General features: G+C 41.3%; 1 protein-coding gene across 1 annotated transcript in view; it reads left to right on the top strand.

Annotated features, from left to right (window-relative positions):
- LOC115812404 (disintegrin and metalloproteinase domain-containing protein 12-like) overlaps window positions 1–14,991 on the top strand; it is a 106,490-nt gene that overhangs the window by 76,334 nt on the left and 15,165 nt on the right. The window contains exons 16-17 of the mRNA XM_030774882.1: window positions 673–821; window positions 14,202–14,379. Of these exons, the coding sequence (XP_030630742.1) occupies window positions 673–821; window positions 14,202–14,379 (327 nt within the window). The remainder of the gene's footprint in view (window positions 1–672; window positions 822–14,201; window positions 14,380–14,991) is intronic.

Below are 14,991 nucleotides of genomic sequence, written 5' to 3'. Positions count from 1 at the left end.
TGTCTCCGATATTTCTATGTCCACCTGCAGTTCTCTCTCTACCTCTTTTCTGTCTGTTTGTGAGTGAAGGCTAGTTCTTAGCAGGGAAAATCATAACTGCTAGACATCTCATAGACATACATATCTCCTTCTGCTGACCAGCAATTTCATAAGCGCACATACACACACACACACACACACACGCACACACGCTTCAGATTTCTCCTCTAAAGACTGGAAAACAGCTTGTGGAGGTGGAGTCCCTACTAGATCATTTATTCAGTCTTGGCAGAGTCCAGGCAATTACAAATCCTGAGTTATGTTACTCCAAAGGATTTGTGGAAAAGTAATTATTTAGCTTGTTTGTGTCTACACATTATTGATTACCCCCATCATAAGAAACTGTTAATTGCAATTTTCAAACAAATTGAAAAAAGGGGAAAAAAAGTTGACGAGCCTGTTTGTCAGCATTGAATCTTAGGAAATTAGAGTTGGAGTGATTGGACTACACTGGTGTGCAAGATGCTACTGAAAAATTGAGCTTATTTACTTTGGAAACGCAACTGTTTCCAGTGATAAAACAGAACGCTGTTGTTTTTCAGTGACAAACTACGAGGGTAAGCTGATTTATTTCTATCTGTACATGTAAGATTTTTTTTTCTCTGACCAATATAGCGATATTTCCCTCTTTAGGACCACTCCGATAACCCACTGGGAGCAGCTGTTACCCTTGCCCATGAGCTGGGACACAATTTCGGGATGAACCATGACACGCCAGAGAGGGGTTGCGGCTGCAGGGTGACCGTGGACCGGGGAGGTTGCATAATGACCCCCTCCACAGGGTGAGACACTTAACGTAAAAATACAGTACATGACCTCACCGTAACCTTTTATTCTTAACTCATTATTTCCTGCATCTAAAAAAGCAACTTATAAAAGGGTAAATTTATAAATGTATATCATATTGAAATATTTAAGTGTTTTATTTAACTGGCACTAAGTCTAATGATGGCTACATGAATACTTTTATCTAAAACGGCAGCACTCAGCCTGATAAATCACCTCTGCCATCATTACTTATGCCAGTTGTTGGAGATCTAATTATTCATGCTGTAACATTGTTTTCTGTTTTTTTATTAGCTGATAAAGTCACTTATGCCAGTTGTTGAAGATCTAATTATTCATTATTTTTCTTAATCCTACACTGATAAAGTCACTCGTTGTGGAGACTGGTAGATTTTTGAATTCTGGTGTTCAGAGAGAGCTACATCTAGATAACATAGACTGAATGAGAAGCTGCAGGTATAAAATCCGCTGGAGCTAAAGGCCTTAAAAATAAAAAAGAAATATGTTTGATCATGAAGGTCATTGAGTTTTTCGTATATGTTTATTAATTGCCCTCAGTCCTCAGTAACACTTTGATATTTTTAAGGACTGGTATAATTTAGTCTGGTGTGGTGGGCGGTCAAATAAGGTATACTGAGAAAACATATTATTGCTTATTTACTCGTATTAATAACTTTGGCATGAACAAATAAGGATCACATTAACTACATTAAACATCATTGAAGAATTGCATAAGCAGAGCAGAAAGAAAAAGCAGTTGCTGCGAGTCCATGACACAACTGCAATGGCCCTGCCTGAGTACGTACATGTATTTAGACACTTGACACTTTTTATACCTTTGTGGGAACTGAACCCGGGACCTCACACCCCAGAGCCCAGGACCGACCACACAAATGTGACAGTGTCTCAGTAACAACCTGTTCATTCAAGCTGCTAGAGATGCTAAGTGGACGTGTGTCAAACACGCAAGGGTTACACATATTTTCAGTCATTCAATCACTTCCGACTACAGCGTTGGTTGTGCAAGCCTGCCACTCATCTACAATGCCATTATACAAAATAACAGAATCCATCACTGAACTTTTGGACACATTGTACACAAACTGTTGGGTGTGGAACACAGGTGTGCGGTCCGAGGACACAGAGTCTCAAGGCAGCGTCATTGTGGTGTAACACAATAATATCTACAGCTTACAGCAAACTTAGCAGAGTCTCAAGGCAGCGTCATTTCGGTACAACACAATAATGCCTACAGCTTTCAGTAAATGTAGCAGAGTCTCTTCCCGCTCTATTTGTTTGACTCCAAAGGTTTTCGTGTGGGCAATGTTTGGGACATTGTGTTAGATCATGCTGTCATTGAGTGAGAGGACATTTTCTATTAAGACGCATCAAGGTCTGTAAAATGGTTGATCGAGAATAGTAATAACAGAGCAAAAATACTGAAAAGAGGCATTGCTCTGGTTCTAAAATAAAAAAAAAAACACAAGGCTCTCATGAAATATTGGCACATTGGCACATTCATAACTTCATCCAATTTCTGAGCTTCACACCTTTTGGTTTTTAGTTCAAGGCTAATTTGCCTTGTCTGTCAAGCATTCTTTGGGTGATTCACAGAGGAGGAAAAATAAAATAGAAAAAGATGGTTGTGCAGCTGGCTTATAATGTATTAAAATCATGCCTATAACAGCTTTATAAATACATTAGGACTCGTTTGATTCAGCTGTTACTCAGGTACAATTATTTTTTCCTCTCTCTCACTCCTGCTGAACCATAGCATCATATGATCCATTTGACCCCTGCTCTTCTCTGCATACCATGCTAACCACTGCCATGTTCAGCAAGCTTGCATAACGTATGCTCTCTCTCTCTCTCTTTTTCTGTTAGCCTTGGGGGCTACGTCATCAGCCTCTGGATCATTAGACCCAAATGAGCCCCATTTGATCAGCTGGCCCAGAGCGACATCTTAATACTCTAACCAGCCGGAATACATTAGCCGTTGCCTAAGCATCATTAACTCTGCTTCATCTGACCCTCCTCTCAGTCCAAGCCTGTGTCACTCATGGGGTGGGGGGGTGCAGATTGCTATCACATGTAAACATTTGAACACGGGTAAACCAGAGCTAAACAAGCATCTGTCATATGATCTGCCGGGGCTCTGTGTTTTGCCTACGGCCTGCTGGGTTTTATGGCAAACTCTGACAGTCGTACACTGTGCCCCATGGACACATGCAGTTAAGAGTGTATTTAAGAGATGAAATATGTGATGTTGTCTCTCTGTGGACACAGGCTCATCTAGGGTGAAAGTACTAGTCATAAACATGAGGGAAAAACCCAAGTGTTGACTGAATTACGGGTTCTTGACTCTGCACGATCAGATACAGTGAAGAATTTTTGGAGGAGAATTATTTTTCTGTAGCGGAGCTGGGATGATGTACAAAACATTTCTGGAGCTGATTTTATCAGCTGTTGTTTGTTGTTTGGCATAGCCAAATAGCAACACGATGCCAAAGTGAAATGTGTGTCATAATGCTGTTAAAGTAATTCAGTATAAATCATTAACGCCCTGTTGTGTTTAAACTCTGTTTTTCTAAAATAACTGGTGATGCGTTGGTCTGTCTATGTGACGTCACCATACCACCTTCACCAGAATGTCAGTTCAGTTAAATTCAGTTTTATTTGTATAGCACTTTTTTACAATGGACATTGTCACAAAGCAGCTTTATAGGATCCCAGGCCTGAACACTTCAGTATGTGCTTGGACACACATAGACCAGTGAAACAGCCTCACTTTATCAGTCACTTATCCTGACTTAGTTGTCTGCTTTAGTCCTGCTTAAGGCAGGGAGTGTTTTTGCTGGACTCTTCCTGGGTTGTTTAGCTTGGCAAGCATCCATGAAAAACACGGTAACACTACTCCCGATTATGTCCTCATAAAACAACACATCAACTCACCATTAATGAAAGCAGCAAGGCCGAGTCCCACATTGACTTAAACAGATCTTCTCCAAAAGTGGAGCAGAGAGGAAGGCAAACATAGAGAGAGAAAGTAAGAGAGAGAGAGAGAAACGGGAAAAGAAACATGCATCCTTCGTTCTCAACTTGTCTCCAAGCTCTGTGGGCTGGAAGAGATGCTGTTCCTTTTACAGAGTCATTCAACTTTAATTTGAAGGGATATGAATAGTGAAGGACCCATGCGTGTGTTCTGTGGTGAGGCACAGTGTAGTATCAGTTTGAGGTAGGGTTTTGTGTAAGTTTGTGAGTAGTGTTGGGGTAGTTACTAGAAAAAAAGTAATTAGTCATAAGTTACCAATTACTTCTTTACATTGTAAGGGGATTACTTTACTTGTTACTCCTTTTGAAGAGTACATTACTTAACTTTTGAATTGCTCTGTAAAACTACAAATTCCCCAATTTACCACATAAAAAGGACAAACATCATAGTACTTTCATTACTTTATTTTAAATGCAATAGCCTCGTGCAAAGTATGAACACAGTTAAAGGCATAACTTATCAGCCTTTAATTAGAAAACAGTGTAGCCAATACTGGTTGGAATAGCCAACACAGTAAAAATAATAAATCAGATATAGTGGTTAACTACCGATAGTTTCTGAGGTACCTAGTAAAACGTTTTGGTATCATCATCAGCCGACATCTGCATTAACTGTATTTTATGATTAAAAGTAACCTAAAAGCTCGCCATTATTATTGTCCTGGTGGGTTACACCTTATTTTCAGGTTTTCTCTAATGTCACAGACCTTGCTAGCTGGCTAACTAGCCAGTTGTTGGTCTTGTGCCATTTAACGGGAGCTACTGTCATATTATAGATACACAGTTAAGGTGAACAAGTGTGTGTCTTGTCATAGCTGCTTCTATAATCATGTATTTTAAGTTCGCTGGAACACTATTGACCAATTAGCACCCAGGACCGGAATTGTCCATTTTATAAGTCAAATTTAAATATTAAGCACGAAAAACATTTTGAGAAGACGTGTGTAATGCAGGAAAAGGACATTTTAATAATCCAGTAACTGTAATGTGATTACTGAAATGTGAACTGTAATGCTTTACTTTACTTTGTTATGGGGGAAAGTAAATTATCAGGGATGTCCCGATCCGATCTCAAAGATCGGTATCGGGCGATCAAGGCATTTTTAACTGATCCGTATCGGCTTTATTGAGCACGACCCTAAGTCAGATCCTTTGTTTTATGTCAGCGGTCACGCAGGTGTCGTAAACGGAGAGCATAATTTGTGTCAGGACTCTGCTAAAATGTCTGCAGTGTGGAAATATTTTAAATTGGGAAACGAAAGCAGTCCAGCAGCCACTTATAATATTTGTAATACGAGCATTTCGCGAGGCGGTAGGAGCTGCGTTCAATAGGCTACTACCGCTTTGATACGGCACCTAAAATAAACACTCAACGGAATACAGTCACTCAGGTAACTCAGGCAAAGTCTGCTCCGAAGCAACACACACTGGAGGATATTTTTAAGGAGAGAGAGATTTCCTCGAGACGGCCACAAGGCCAAAAAGATTAGAGGGTAACTGAATTAATCGCTTTGGAAGACCAGCCCATCGCTGTGGTAGCGAATACACAGGTGCTTTCAAATTCGGCAAATTGGGGTGAACGTTCCAGGCGAATGGGTTTTCTTTTAACTTTAAAATTTGAACGTTTTTTAGGTCAGCATACTACGACGACATTAATCCTCAAGGCTACTAACAACAACTAAAGTATCAAGGTATCAAAATTGAAACAACTAACGCTTTAGCTGTATGTGATGTTTGCGAGTTAGCCCAAACCAAGACCACAGAGAGCAATATACAGTCGCTTAACTAACGCTAAGAACTGAAAACGATAGCATACAAAAAACTGTTTCAGAAAAAGTTTGAATGAAACCGCCAGTTAGACAGTTTAACCACTTGAGTTACTGTAAGGAGATTAAATAAAATCGAAACACTTAACGTATATTTTCTGGTATAACTCTCATCTGTGCACACATCTCCCTTAGTCCAGCGTGCATGTTTATTCGCCGAAAACTACCTCCTCAGACCGTTTGTGTGTGTTCACAAACATTCGCAGTGAACCCAAAGCAAACGAAAAACTGTTTGAAAATATTCGCGAATGTTTTGCCTATCTGTGCGAATTGAACGCACCACAGGTTTTCGCTGTCTTTTTTTGGAGCCACGGTACGCCCTACCCTCTCGACACTACATTTCAGACACTGGCCTACCGGCGCTTTACAACAAGGTTTACTTTGTTATTTTGTAAAATAATAATTAAAAAGACATAAAGAAAAAAAGAAAAATTAAGGCTTGGATGCAGGCAGTTTTTTTCTTGATGCATTGCTACTCAGTTGTCAAGCATATACACTGAATTGATTTTAATACCTTTAATGTACTTGAAATGTGCACTGTGCAACTGTATTATGTAGGAAAAAACAAGTATCGGATCGGGACTCGGTATCGGCAGATACTAAGTGTTAAATGTCTTGGATCGGGATTGGGGGCAAAAAAAAAACTTGATCCCTAATAATTACAATAACACGTTACTTTGTAACTCATTACCCCAACACTTATTGTGATCTCTGTTTATGAGGCAATGGGATCTGACTGATGCACTTATTGTAAGTCGCTTTGGCTAAAAGCATCTGCTAAATACCAAATTGTAAATTGTATGGTTTTGTGTGAGTTTGTGAGGTACAGTTTTGTGTTTGTGAGGTTTGTTTTTGTGTGAGTTTATGAGGTATGAGGTACAGTGTAGGATGAATCTGAGATATGGTTTGTGGGAGTTTGTGAGGTACAGTTTTGTATGAGTTTGTGAGGTATGGTTTTGTGGGAGTTTGTGAGGTACAATTTTGTGGGAGTTTGTGTGGTACAGTGTAGTATGATTCTGTGAGATATGGTTTCGTGTAAGTTTGTGAGGTACAGTTTTGTGGGAGTTTGTGAGGTACAGTTTTGTGGGAGTTTGTGAGGTACAGTTTTGTATGAGTTTGTGAGGTATGGTTTTGTGGGAGTTTGTGAGGTACAGTTTTGTGGGAGTTTGTGAGGTACAGTTTTGTGGGAGTTTGTGAGGTACGGTGCAGTATGAGTTTGTCACTCCAGCCTGAGGAGATTGGACATCCAGAGGCTTTAGATTGAGAATTACTCTCTCTTGATTGGTCCTTCCTGCACACATACACAAGCAATGACAGACCGCCTAACACCCCCCCCCCCCCCCCCCCCCCCCCCCCCGATATCCACTGAGGGATCCTATAATAGTGAGCATGTCTCTCTCACAGTGGCATATGAGCAATGACATAGAAGTGCAGTGACAACACAATGCATGGCATTCAACTCAAAACTGTTTGAATTTTTAAAATAGGCTTAACTTCCCTTTACATGTTGCATTTTAATGTTGTCTTCATTGTGGTTTTTTAGTTTCTAGATTTCTTGTTGAAGAAATATTGGGTCTTCCACAACAAAGATTCACAGAAATGGGTCGCAAACAGGTAATGGAAACACTGGTTCTTAAGAAAACGGGATTTTTATTCTAAAAGGTGAGGCATTGTAGGAGTGGCCCAGGAATATGCAAAATCAAAGATCAGTTGTCATGAGAATGCTAGACATGATTCTAAATCTCTGACTGAAAAAATGTCCTCCACTGCAATATGAATCGTGTGACCAACAAAAACCTACAAATGAACATAAAAGCCCTGAATTACATCCTCTTATTCAAATCCAAACCTCTATGTGACTCAACCTCTATCTTCCACAGTAACCTTCCACAGATATGACAGATTCCCCTAAAGGCAAGGTTATGTTCCATTTACATCTCCGAATCCAGACAAGACAGACACATTTCCACATTAATCATTCTGTTTTTGTTTCATAAAAGGAAGAGAAAGTTGTAACAGCATTTACAGGTCAGGAGCCATAACCAGATTCTCATAAAGCAGTACTGTTCCTTAATCTAGGGTTAGAATCCAGGGAAACAGTGTCTTAATTTGCAAGTGTTCGAGATGCGTGGTTCGTCAGTTTGTGAACAACCAGAGGCAGTCTCTCTCTCGCTCTCTCTCTCTCTCTCTCTCTCTCTCTCTCTCTCTCCCCTTGAGGGTTAAGAAGCCACACACAAACACACACACACAACACCAAAACCACACGTTCCAATTATGTTGTCGCCTTCAATCAGCTTAGAGTACTTATTATTTGTTTACAGCACCTCCTGCGTTGTTTTCCCTGACAGGAAACCAATTTCCTCAAAGCATATTAAAAGAGGCATGCAGATATCACAGTATGAAAAGCCTCTGTACCTCATATAACACACATATTTGTGTGATCAGTTTTAAAGGTTCTGTCAAAAAGAAAATCTTGCTAAAACTGGACTCGATAATATCGTGAAAGTAGAGGATAGATGAGGACAACCAACAGCAGAGATATATGAAAGGACAAACACACTAATAAGCCATGCCCTGTGGTGCTCTTACTTCAACTGCAGTTTTTTTTATCTTGAAAATAACAGCATGGTCTGTATTTTTAATTTGTCTTCATTTCAGAGTGATTGTGACCTTTTGCACAACATTATGGTACGTCCTTTTAAAGGAGAAGGATTGCTCTCGTATAGAGTTTGAATACCGATTGTCATTCAGTGATCAATAGTCATAATTATACCCCAGAACCTTTACGGCCGGCATGCTGACTCAGATCACACATTTAACTTTCGTTCCTAACCAAAAGAAACAGCTTGGACTGTGTCCTCATCTTACCCAGAGAGTGAGAAGAAACCAGACGTGTGTTCAGCTAAGCAAACATTTAAAGCAAACTTTGTTAGCTTTCAGTAGTTACTGCTGAATGACTCAAATTCCATTTTCTTTTCCCTTAGGCTGATGTGTCAAGGTTTTGAGAACTGTTTGGGGATTCCTCTTCCCCAAAAGGTTCAACCTTTCGCTAATTTTTGAGATTGTTAGTTAACATATTTGAACATTCGTAGCAGATAACAATAGAGGTAAATTAGCCATGGGTTGTTAGTGCTGGTCATTGCTTTTTTCTTGTAGAAAAAAACCAGTCATGATCGTTGAATCGAGTAGAATGAGAGGTGAACTGGTAGATTAATGAGATCCAGTTTGTCATTCTCGCGTAGTAGGAGGGAGCGGCAAAACAGCTGCGTGATCATCAGAAAAGCAGACAACCATCTGCATTTAATACCAGGCATTTCCTGTTGGCTTCGCTTTGCCCTGAGCTGTGAAGGAATAGCCAGACATTATATCCTGACAGACAGATGGATCGCTTTTATATAACAATGAGCAAATTTCCGCAGATAGGATTCGCCCATTATGACCAATCAGCTTTGACCCTAACCTGCACTCCACAGGAAGCTAACGGCTGATTGAATGTAAGCAGCAGGGGGGTTCTGATCTCGGGGAAACGCCATGGAGTAAGGCTCGGCTGTGTAGACAGATACTCATTCATGCTTTCGCCCCATACCAGCAAAGTGAGACATAGTTGTCGGACATGAGTCAGATCCGGGAGCCAGGCTGAGAACCTCCCCGCTACGACCCAGTTCTCAGGAATGATCATGAACAACCCTGGCTCATTCTGGTTTTAATTAGACCTCTGAGGAAATCACCACAGTCTTAAGTGTCTGTTTGGCCATGGTCACAGTACTGACCAAACTCACCAGATCAGCGTCTTTTATCTGTCTGAGGGAACCAATAGGGAGACAGTAGAGTTTTTATGACTTGGTTTCTTGGTTTTATGATCTATGCACTAGTTACAAACTAAGAAAGAACTGCATTCGTGGAAACAACTGTTGTGAAACATGCATCTCATTTCAGAAGAAATTAATCAAGTTTGTTGAAACTAGATATAATAATGTGATGTGGTGGTTTCTTGAAACAAGACGTGAACATGCGTTGTCTTTTCATATGAGAGAAAATGACATTTGTTTTTATGGCTGTGTATCTTTCATTATGAAATGCAAACATTTTATGTAATCCGAGCTGAGAAATATATCCAGAAAGCATGACACTGTATAGAAATGAAAGGAGACCAACTGCCTTTGGCTTCTGGCTATGTCATACTCTCTGATCTTTCTGTTTTGTTTACCTCATGTCTTTTGTTTACCTTGAAGCACGCAGTGTGTTAGAATACCATCCCTCTGCCTGTTGAAAGTTAAGGTATTCTCACCCTGTGCTCTGAAAACAACTAGAGGTCTCTCTCTCGCTCACGTGAAGAAAACATAGCTGGCATGGCAAATGCTACTGTAAATGCTACCACCCTCTTCCCTCCAAAACTGGATGCACTGTGCCATTTGTTATTCTGAAAAAGGTTTTGGAGGGGTGGGTTTAGATTCACTTGACTTGCACAAGCTTTATCTGCGACCACCTACTCTCTGATTGGCTGGTGGCAATGTAACCCGGTAATAAGCTGTTTTATCTCTGGGCCTCCTGCAGGCCCTGTAGCACGCTGGCAGGCAGCACGGTGGGCATCGCGTCTGGAGCCAAACTCACTGAGTTCTCCTATCTGCCCCTAGCCTAGGCTGGCACTGCCAAAGCTAATCCTACTGGGAGCTGAGAGGCTGGTTCACAGCTGAGTAAGTCCTGAGCTGGGAGCGTAATAATTGAAGAAGAGGATCTTCTGAAGTTCCTGAGGAAGTATTCCGGTTCTTATCTGTGAACAGTTTATTCATATGTGTCACGTATAGAATGGTATTACTGTCCTTTTCTTTATTTCGTTTTCCTTAGAAGAGCCAAGCACAAAGGTTACAGATATGGCAGTGTAAAAACACTCCAGTGCTGCTGGTGTTTGTTGTGGATGTAAAACCTAAAGAGAAGAGAAATGTGGGGAAACGATATGTGTAGGAGTGAATGGAGCTGACAGGCAATGAGCATATCTCAGACACACACACACGCACACGCACACACATGCACAAACACACCAGCACATTTGTTACATTGGTTGATCCAAAAAGCTGAAGCAGAAAATGACTATTATTACGTCTAGTAGTGAAAAACAGGTGCCCAGCATACCTCTCACACTGTGGATGACGTGCATAACTGAGTGACTGTGTGTGTGTTTGTGTGTGTGTGAGTGATTGTGTGTGTGTGTGTGTGTGTGTGTGTGTGTGTGTGTGTGTGTATGTAATATTTGATAGTGATTATCACGGGAGGTGCTGCAGGTATTGAGGAGAACACAGAAGGAGCAGTTGGGAGGTGTGTTACCTCCAGCAGTCACACAGAGAGTAGGCGCAGTGTTTCATACATCTGTGACAGGTGTTGTTCTCCGCACGGCAGCTCAAGGTGGGCTCGCCCAAAAGAGCAAAACAGGGAAATCACATCTGCCCAAACCAAATCCCATGGTCGCTTTGGTTACCGAAGACACTTAACGAAAACCTCACCATGCAAACACAGCAGCTTTCTCACTTACACAGACCAGAACGCCATCAGTCAACCTTGATCTGTGCAACCTACATTTCAGTACCGTCATATCACTGTCAAATAGGCACTGTTTAAGTACTGATTAAGGGGCATGCTACCCACTTAAATTTGTGAATCTTTGCATTTTTAATTACATAAGATTACAGCTCATGCTTAGGCTTGGTGCGATGCTTAATGTACATCCATAACCATAAAGTAGAGCATAGTTTTAAATGTTCATCGCACTTAATTTACACATACATTACTACAGTTGAATTAGGACACGGTAATGTGGTGTGGTACCAGACGTTCATGCACAGTAAGTACCATGTGTCTGGTTTGTTATTTTAATAGTGAAAGGGTTGACACGTGTTCTGTGGTTGTTGACAGGCGTTTGTGTACATTCTACTGTCATGTGTCTGCTGTGTAAAAGCCCTGTGTAACAGAGGCATACTGTCCTAGGGAGCTTTCTCTGTAGACTGTTTGAATAGGGCTGATGCTTCAGTGTGTATGTGTGTGACTGTCTGTGGAGATCACGCTCTTGTAGGTCGCCCCAGCCACGTTCCAGAGACACATGCTGGAAATGAAATCCTCTGTGAACATGCCAAGGCTGAGATCTCATAATTACACAGGCGTCATACCTGAATCCTAAACAAGAACACCACAATGTGCATGCCTTTGCAGTGTGTGTGTGTATGTGTGTGTGTGTGAGTGGGGGTGAGTGGGTGGGTGGGTGCATAGTGCAACCATAATGTGTGTACATCAGTGTGTGTGTGTGTGTGTGTGTGTGTGTGTGTGTGTGTGTGTGTGTGTGTGTGTGTGCGTATAATATTTGATAGTTATTATCACGGCAGGTGCTGCATATATGCATATTTGTCCATGTTTTTTCTGTGTAGGTTGGTAGATAAATGAAAGTGGAGTGTATGTACTATGCATAAATACTCACACACGGCACACACACACACACACACACACACACACACACACACACCTTAATTGCAACAGGACACATGGCACCATTGTCTGTGGTATTTGTGAGAAAAACTGACACGGGGAGAATTTGAGACACGCGTCTCATTCACTCTCTTGTGACCTACATTTTACCTTCTGTCAGTCAAAATGAAATGAGTGGGTTTCACAAAGTCGTCTTTCAGCAACATCACATAAACAAATGGACTCAGAAATCAGTGTGAGGTTTATTTTTTTATTTATTTTTTTATACGATGGAAGAGACAACCACAGAATTACATACTGAAGCTCCAGCTTTTTTCCAGCTTCCCTTTTCTTGAGTTTTCATTCAATCAAATAAGCATTTGGGATAGTTTCATTACAAATCCTGTCCTAGTTCACTTAACGGATCTTTTGTCTTGTTCCCCTTCTAGACCGCAGAGCCGCAGACATGAACTGGTTCAATAAGTCAAAGCAGGATTACATAGATTTTGAGTAGATGATTTGTGGAAGCCTTATTACAACGTTTTCTCTTAACTAGCTCATCTGAATTTATGGCCACTAGAGCAAAAATACAAAGAGACAGGGTCATTAAAACTGGGTTGAAATTTGGTTCATGTTTAATACACTCTAAACATGGATTGGATTCAGGGCTTTTTTTGTCCAGAGACTGAACCTATGCTGTAAACTTATCAGTAGGAAAGTTCAGATTCTCAGGGGAGATGAATGGGAGCATTTAAGATTCTGCTTAATTCCTTTAACACTGAAGGAATCCTGACAAACATACTGAAATCAGGTCTCTGCATTAATCAGCAGTTTCCTCATCAGGGCTCAGGGCTGCTACACTGTCTGTCAAGTCAACACGGTCTTCTTCAACTAGATCAACTAGAGTCACACAAGATCAGGGAAATAAAGCCACGATGTAGAGTCTCTTTGGGGCAACTTCAGAAAGACTCTCTCACTTACTCTCTCTCTCTCTCCTCTCTGTCTCTCTCACTGAAGCTTGGCTTATATCAGTTGGGGACTGGAGGCAGACTGCAGACTGCCAGGCAGTGGGTTACTGGTGGGTTAGCTTTCTGAAACGTGCTGCTAGAGCAGGGCGAGAAGTCAGGACCACACAGACTCCCCTGCCCCTGTCTGTGACAATCATACAGTCCTCCAGGAAGCAGCTTCATCCCAGAGACACAGAGAGCACCAGCTTGACTAAAACTAAATCAAAACTAAAAAGCTGGAACATTAGATGGGATAAGGGTGTGTGATATGAACATTAAAACTAATAGTTCAGTTCAGAAATAACCATGAATATGTGTTTGGTTAAAGGTGTGTGTGTGTGTGTGTGTGTGTGTGTGTGTGTGTGTGTGTGTGCGCGTGTGTGTGTATGTGTGTGTGTGTGTCTGTATGTGTGCACACTCCTTTGTGTATGTCCTCTGCCATGGACAGTTAGTTCTGGTCCACGTAACACACTTGCACATACACTCCCAATGTATATATATACCTTGAGTTCAAATTGCATCTTTAGGGACAAAGGTAATTTGTCAAATTACACACGCCTACACACACACACACACACACACAGCTACACACACACAGATTTATGTTCAGTTTATATGCTGAGTAGCTCCATGGACTCTGTGGAATGGGTGGGAGAGGTCATAGTTCTTTCCCCTGTGGTACCGCCCTGCTGGTCCTGTCCAAGAACCATATTAAAAACACATCACTGCCCCTCACCTTGTCTGGGTTTTATAGCTCTGTGCAGTACCAGCAAGAGAGAAAGAGCTCTTTGGGTAGATTTCTTACATGTTTGGGAGTATGGGGGTTGTAAAATATCCTTTATTACTCCGATCTCCCGGGAGATGAGTGACAGAAGTGTTCTTCTATGTCAACACTCTGATACCATCATCTGTCAGATGTGACACAGCTTAACTGGTTAATTGATCTGTGCATATGTTTTAAATCAGAGTCACAGTCAATGATATACAAGTGTCTCAGGGATAATCTCTCTCTTTCTCTCTCTTTCTCTCTATCCTTCTGCAGGTATCCATTCCCAACAGTGTTCAGCAGCTGTAGTAAGAAGGACCTTGTAGCCAGCCTGGAAAAGGGAGTTGGGATGTGTCTGTTTAACATGCCTGAAGTGAAGGTCCTGTATGGAGGACAGAAGTGTGGAAACGGATATGTGGAGGAAGGAGAGGAATGCGATTGTGGTGATCTGGAGGTACTGTGTATACTGTGTGCATATGGGTGTGTGTGTGTTCTTCCTCTGTATCCTCTTCTTCTTTTTTTTCTTTCTTTCTGTCTCTCTCTCTTTCTTTCTTTCTGTCTCTCTCTCTCTTTCTATATGTATGTATTTATTTTAGGCAGGTAAATTCATTCATAACTATATGTGGGTTAAGGAACTGTAATACACAATCCACTGAACAAATGTGATGTATTCATTTATTTGTATTGTTCCTTAGTCAGGACTTGATCCAGCAACTGTATTAACTGGTGTCCCTGTGACTCTTGTTATCTGTTAAACATATGTTTTTGTGTATGTGGCTCTCTCACACTCCTCTGTCCTCACGCTGCTGGATGAATCACAGGTCATCATCACAACCCAAGTCTGTCCTCCAAATGACAAGTGAAACAAACAAACTCTTGAGCCAAAGGGGCCATTCTTTGGCTTTACGTTCTGAGTCTCAGAGCCAAATGACAGTGACTGTTAAAGACACTCAAACGCCCACATCTGGGGAGCAGGGCACTAGGTCTGGAGGAATGGCAAAGGCACTGACAGGTCTTTGGAGGTGCATCAGAGAAAACTATAATTGGTCAAGTGGAATTAGGAATT

This window comes from Chanos chanos, chromosome 5 (genome assembly GCF_902362185.1).
Source record: "Chanos chanos chromosome 5, fChaCha1.1, whole genome shotgun sequence".
NCBI lineage: Eukaryota > Metazoa > Chordata > Actinopteri > Gonorynchiformes > Chanidae > Chanos > Chanos chanos.
Note: the sequence above shows the minus strand (reverse complement) of the source record. Positions and strands in the feature narration are given on the sequence as shown.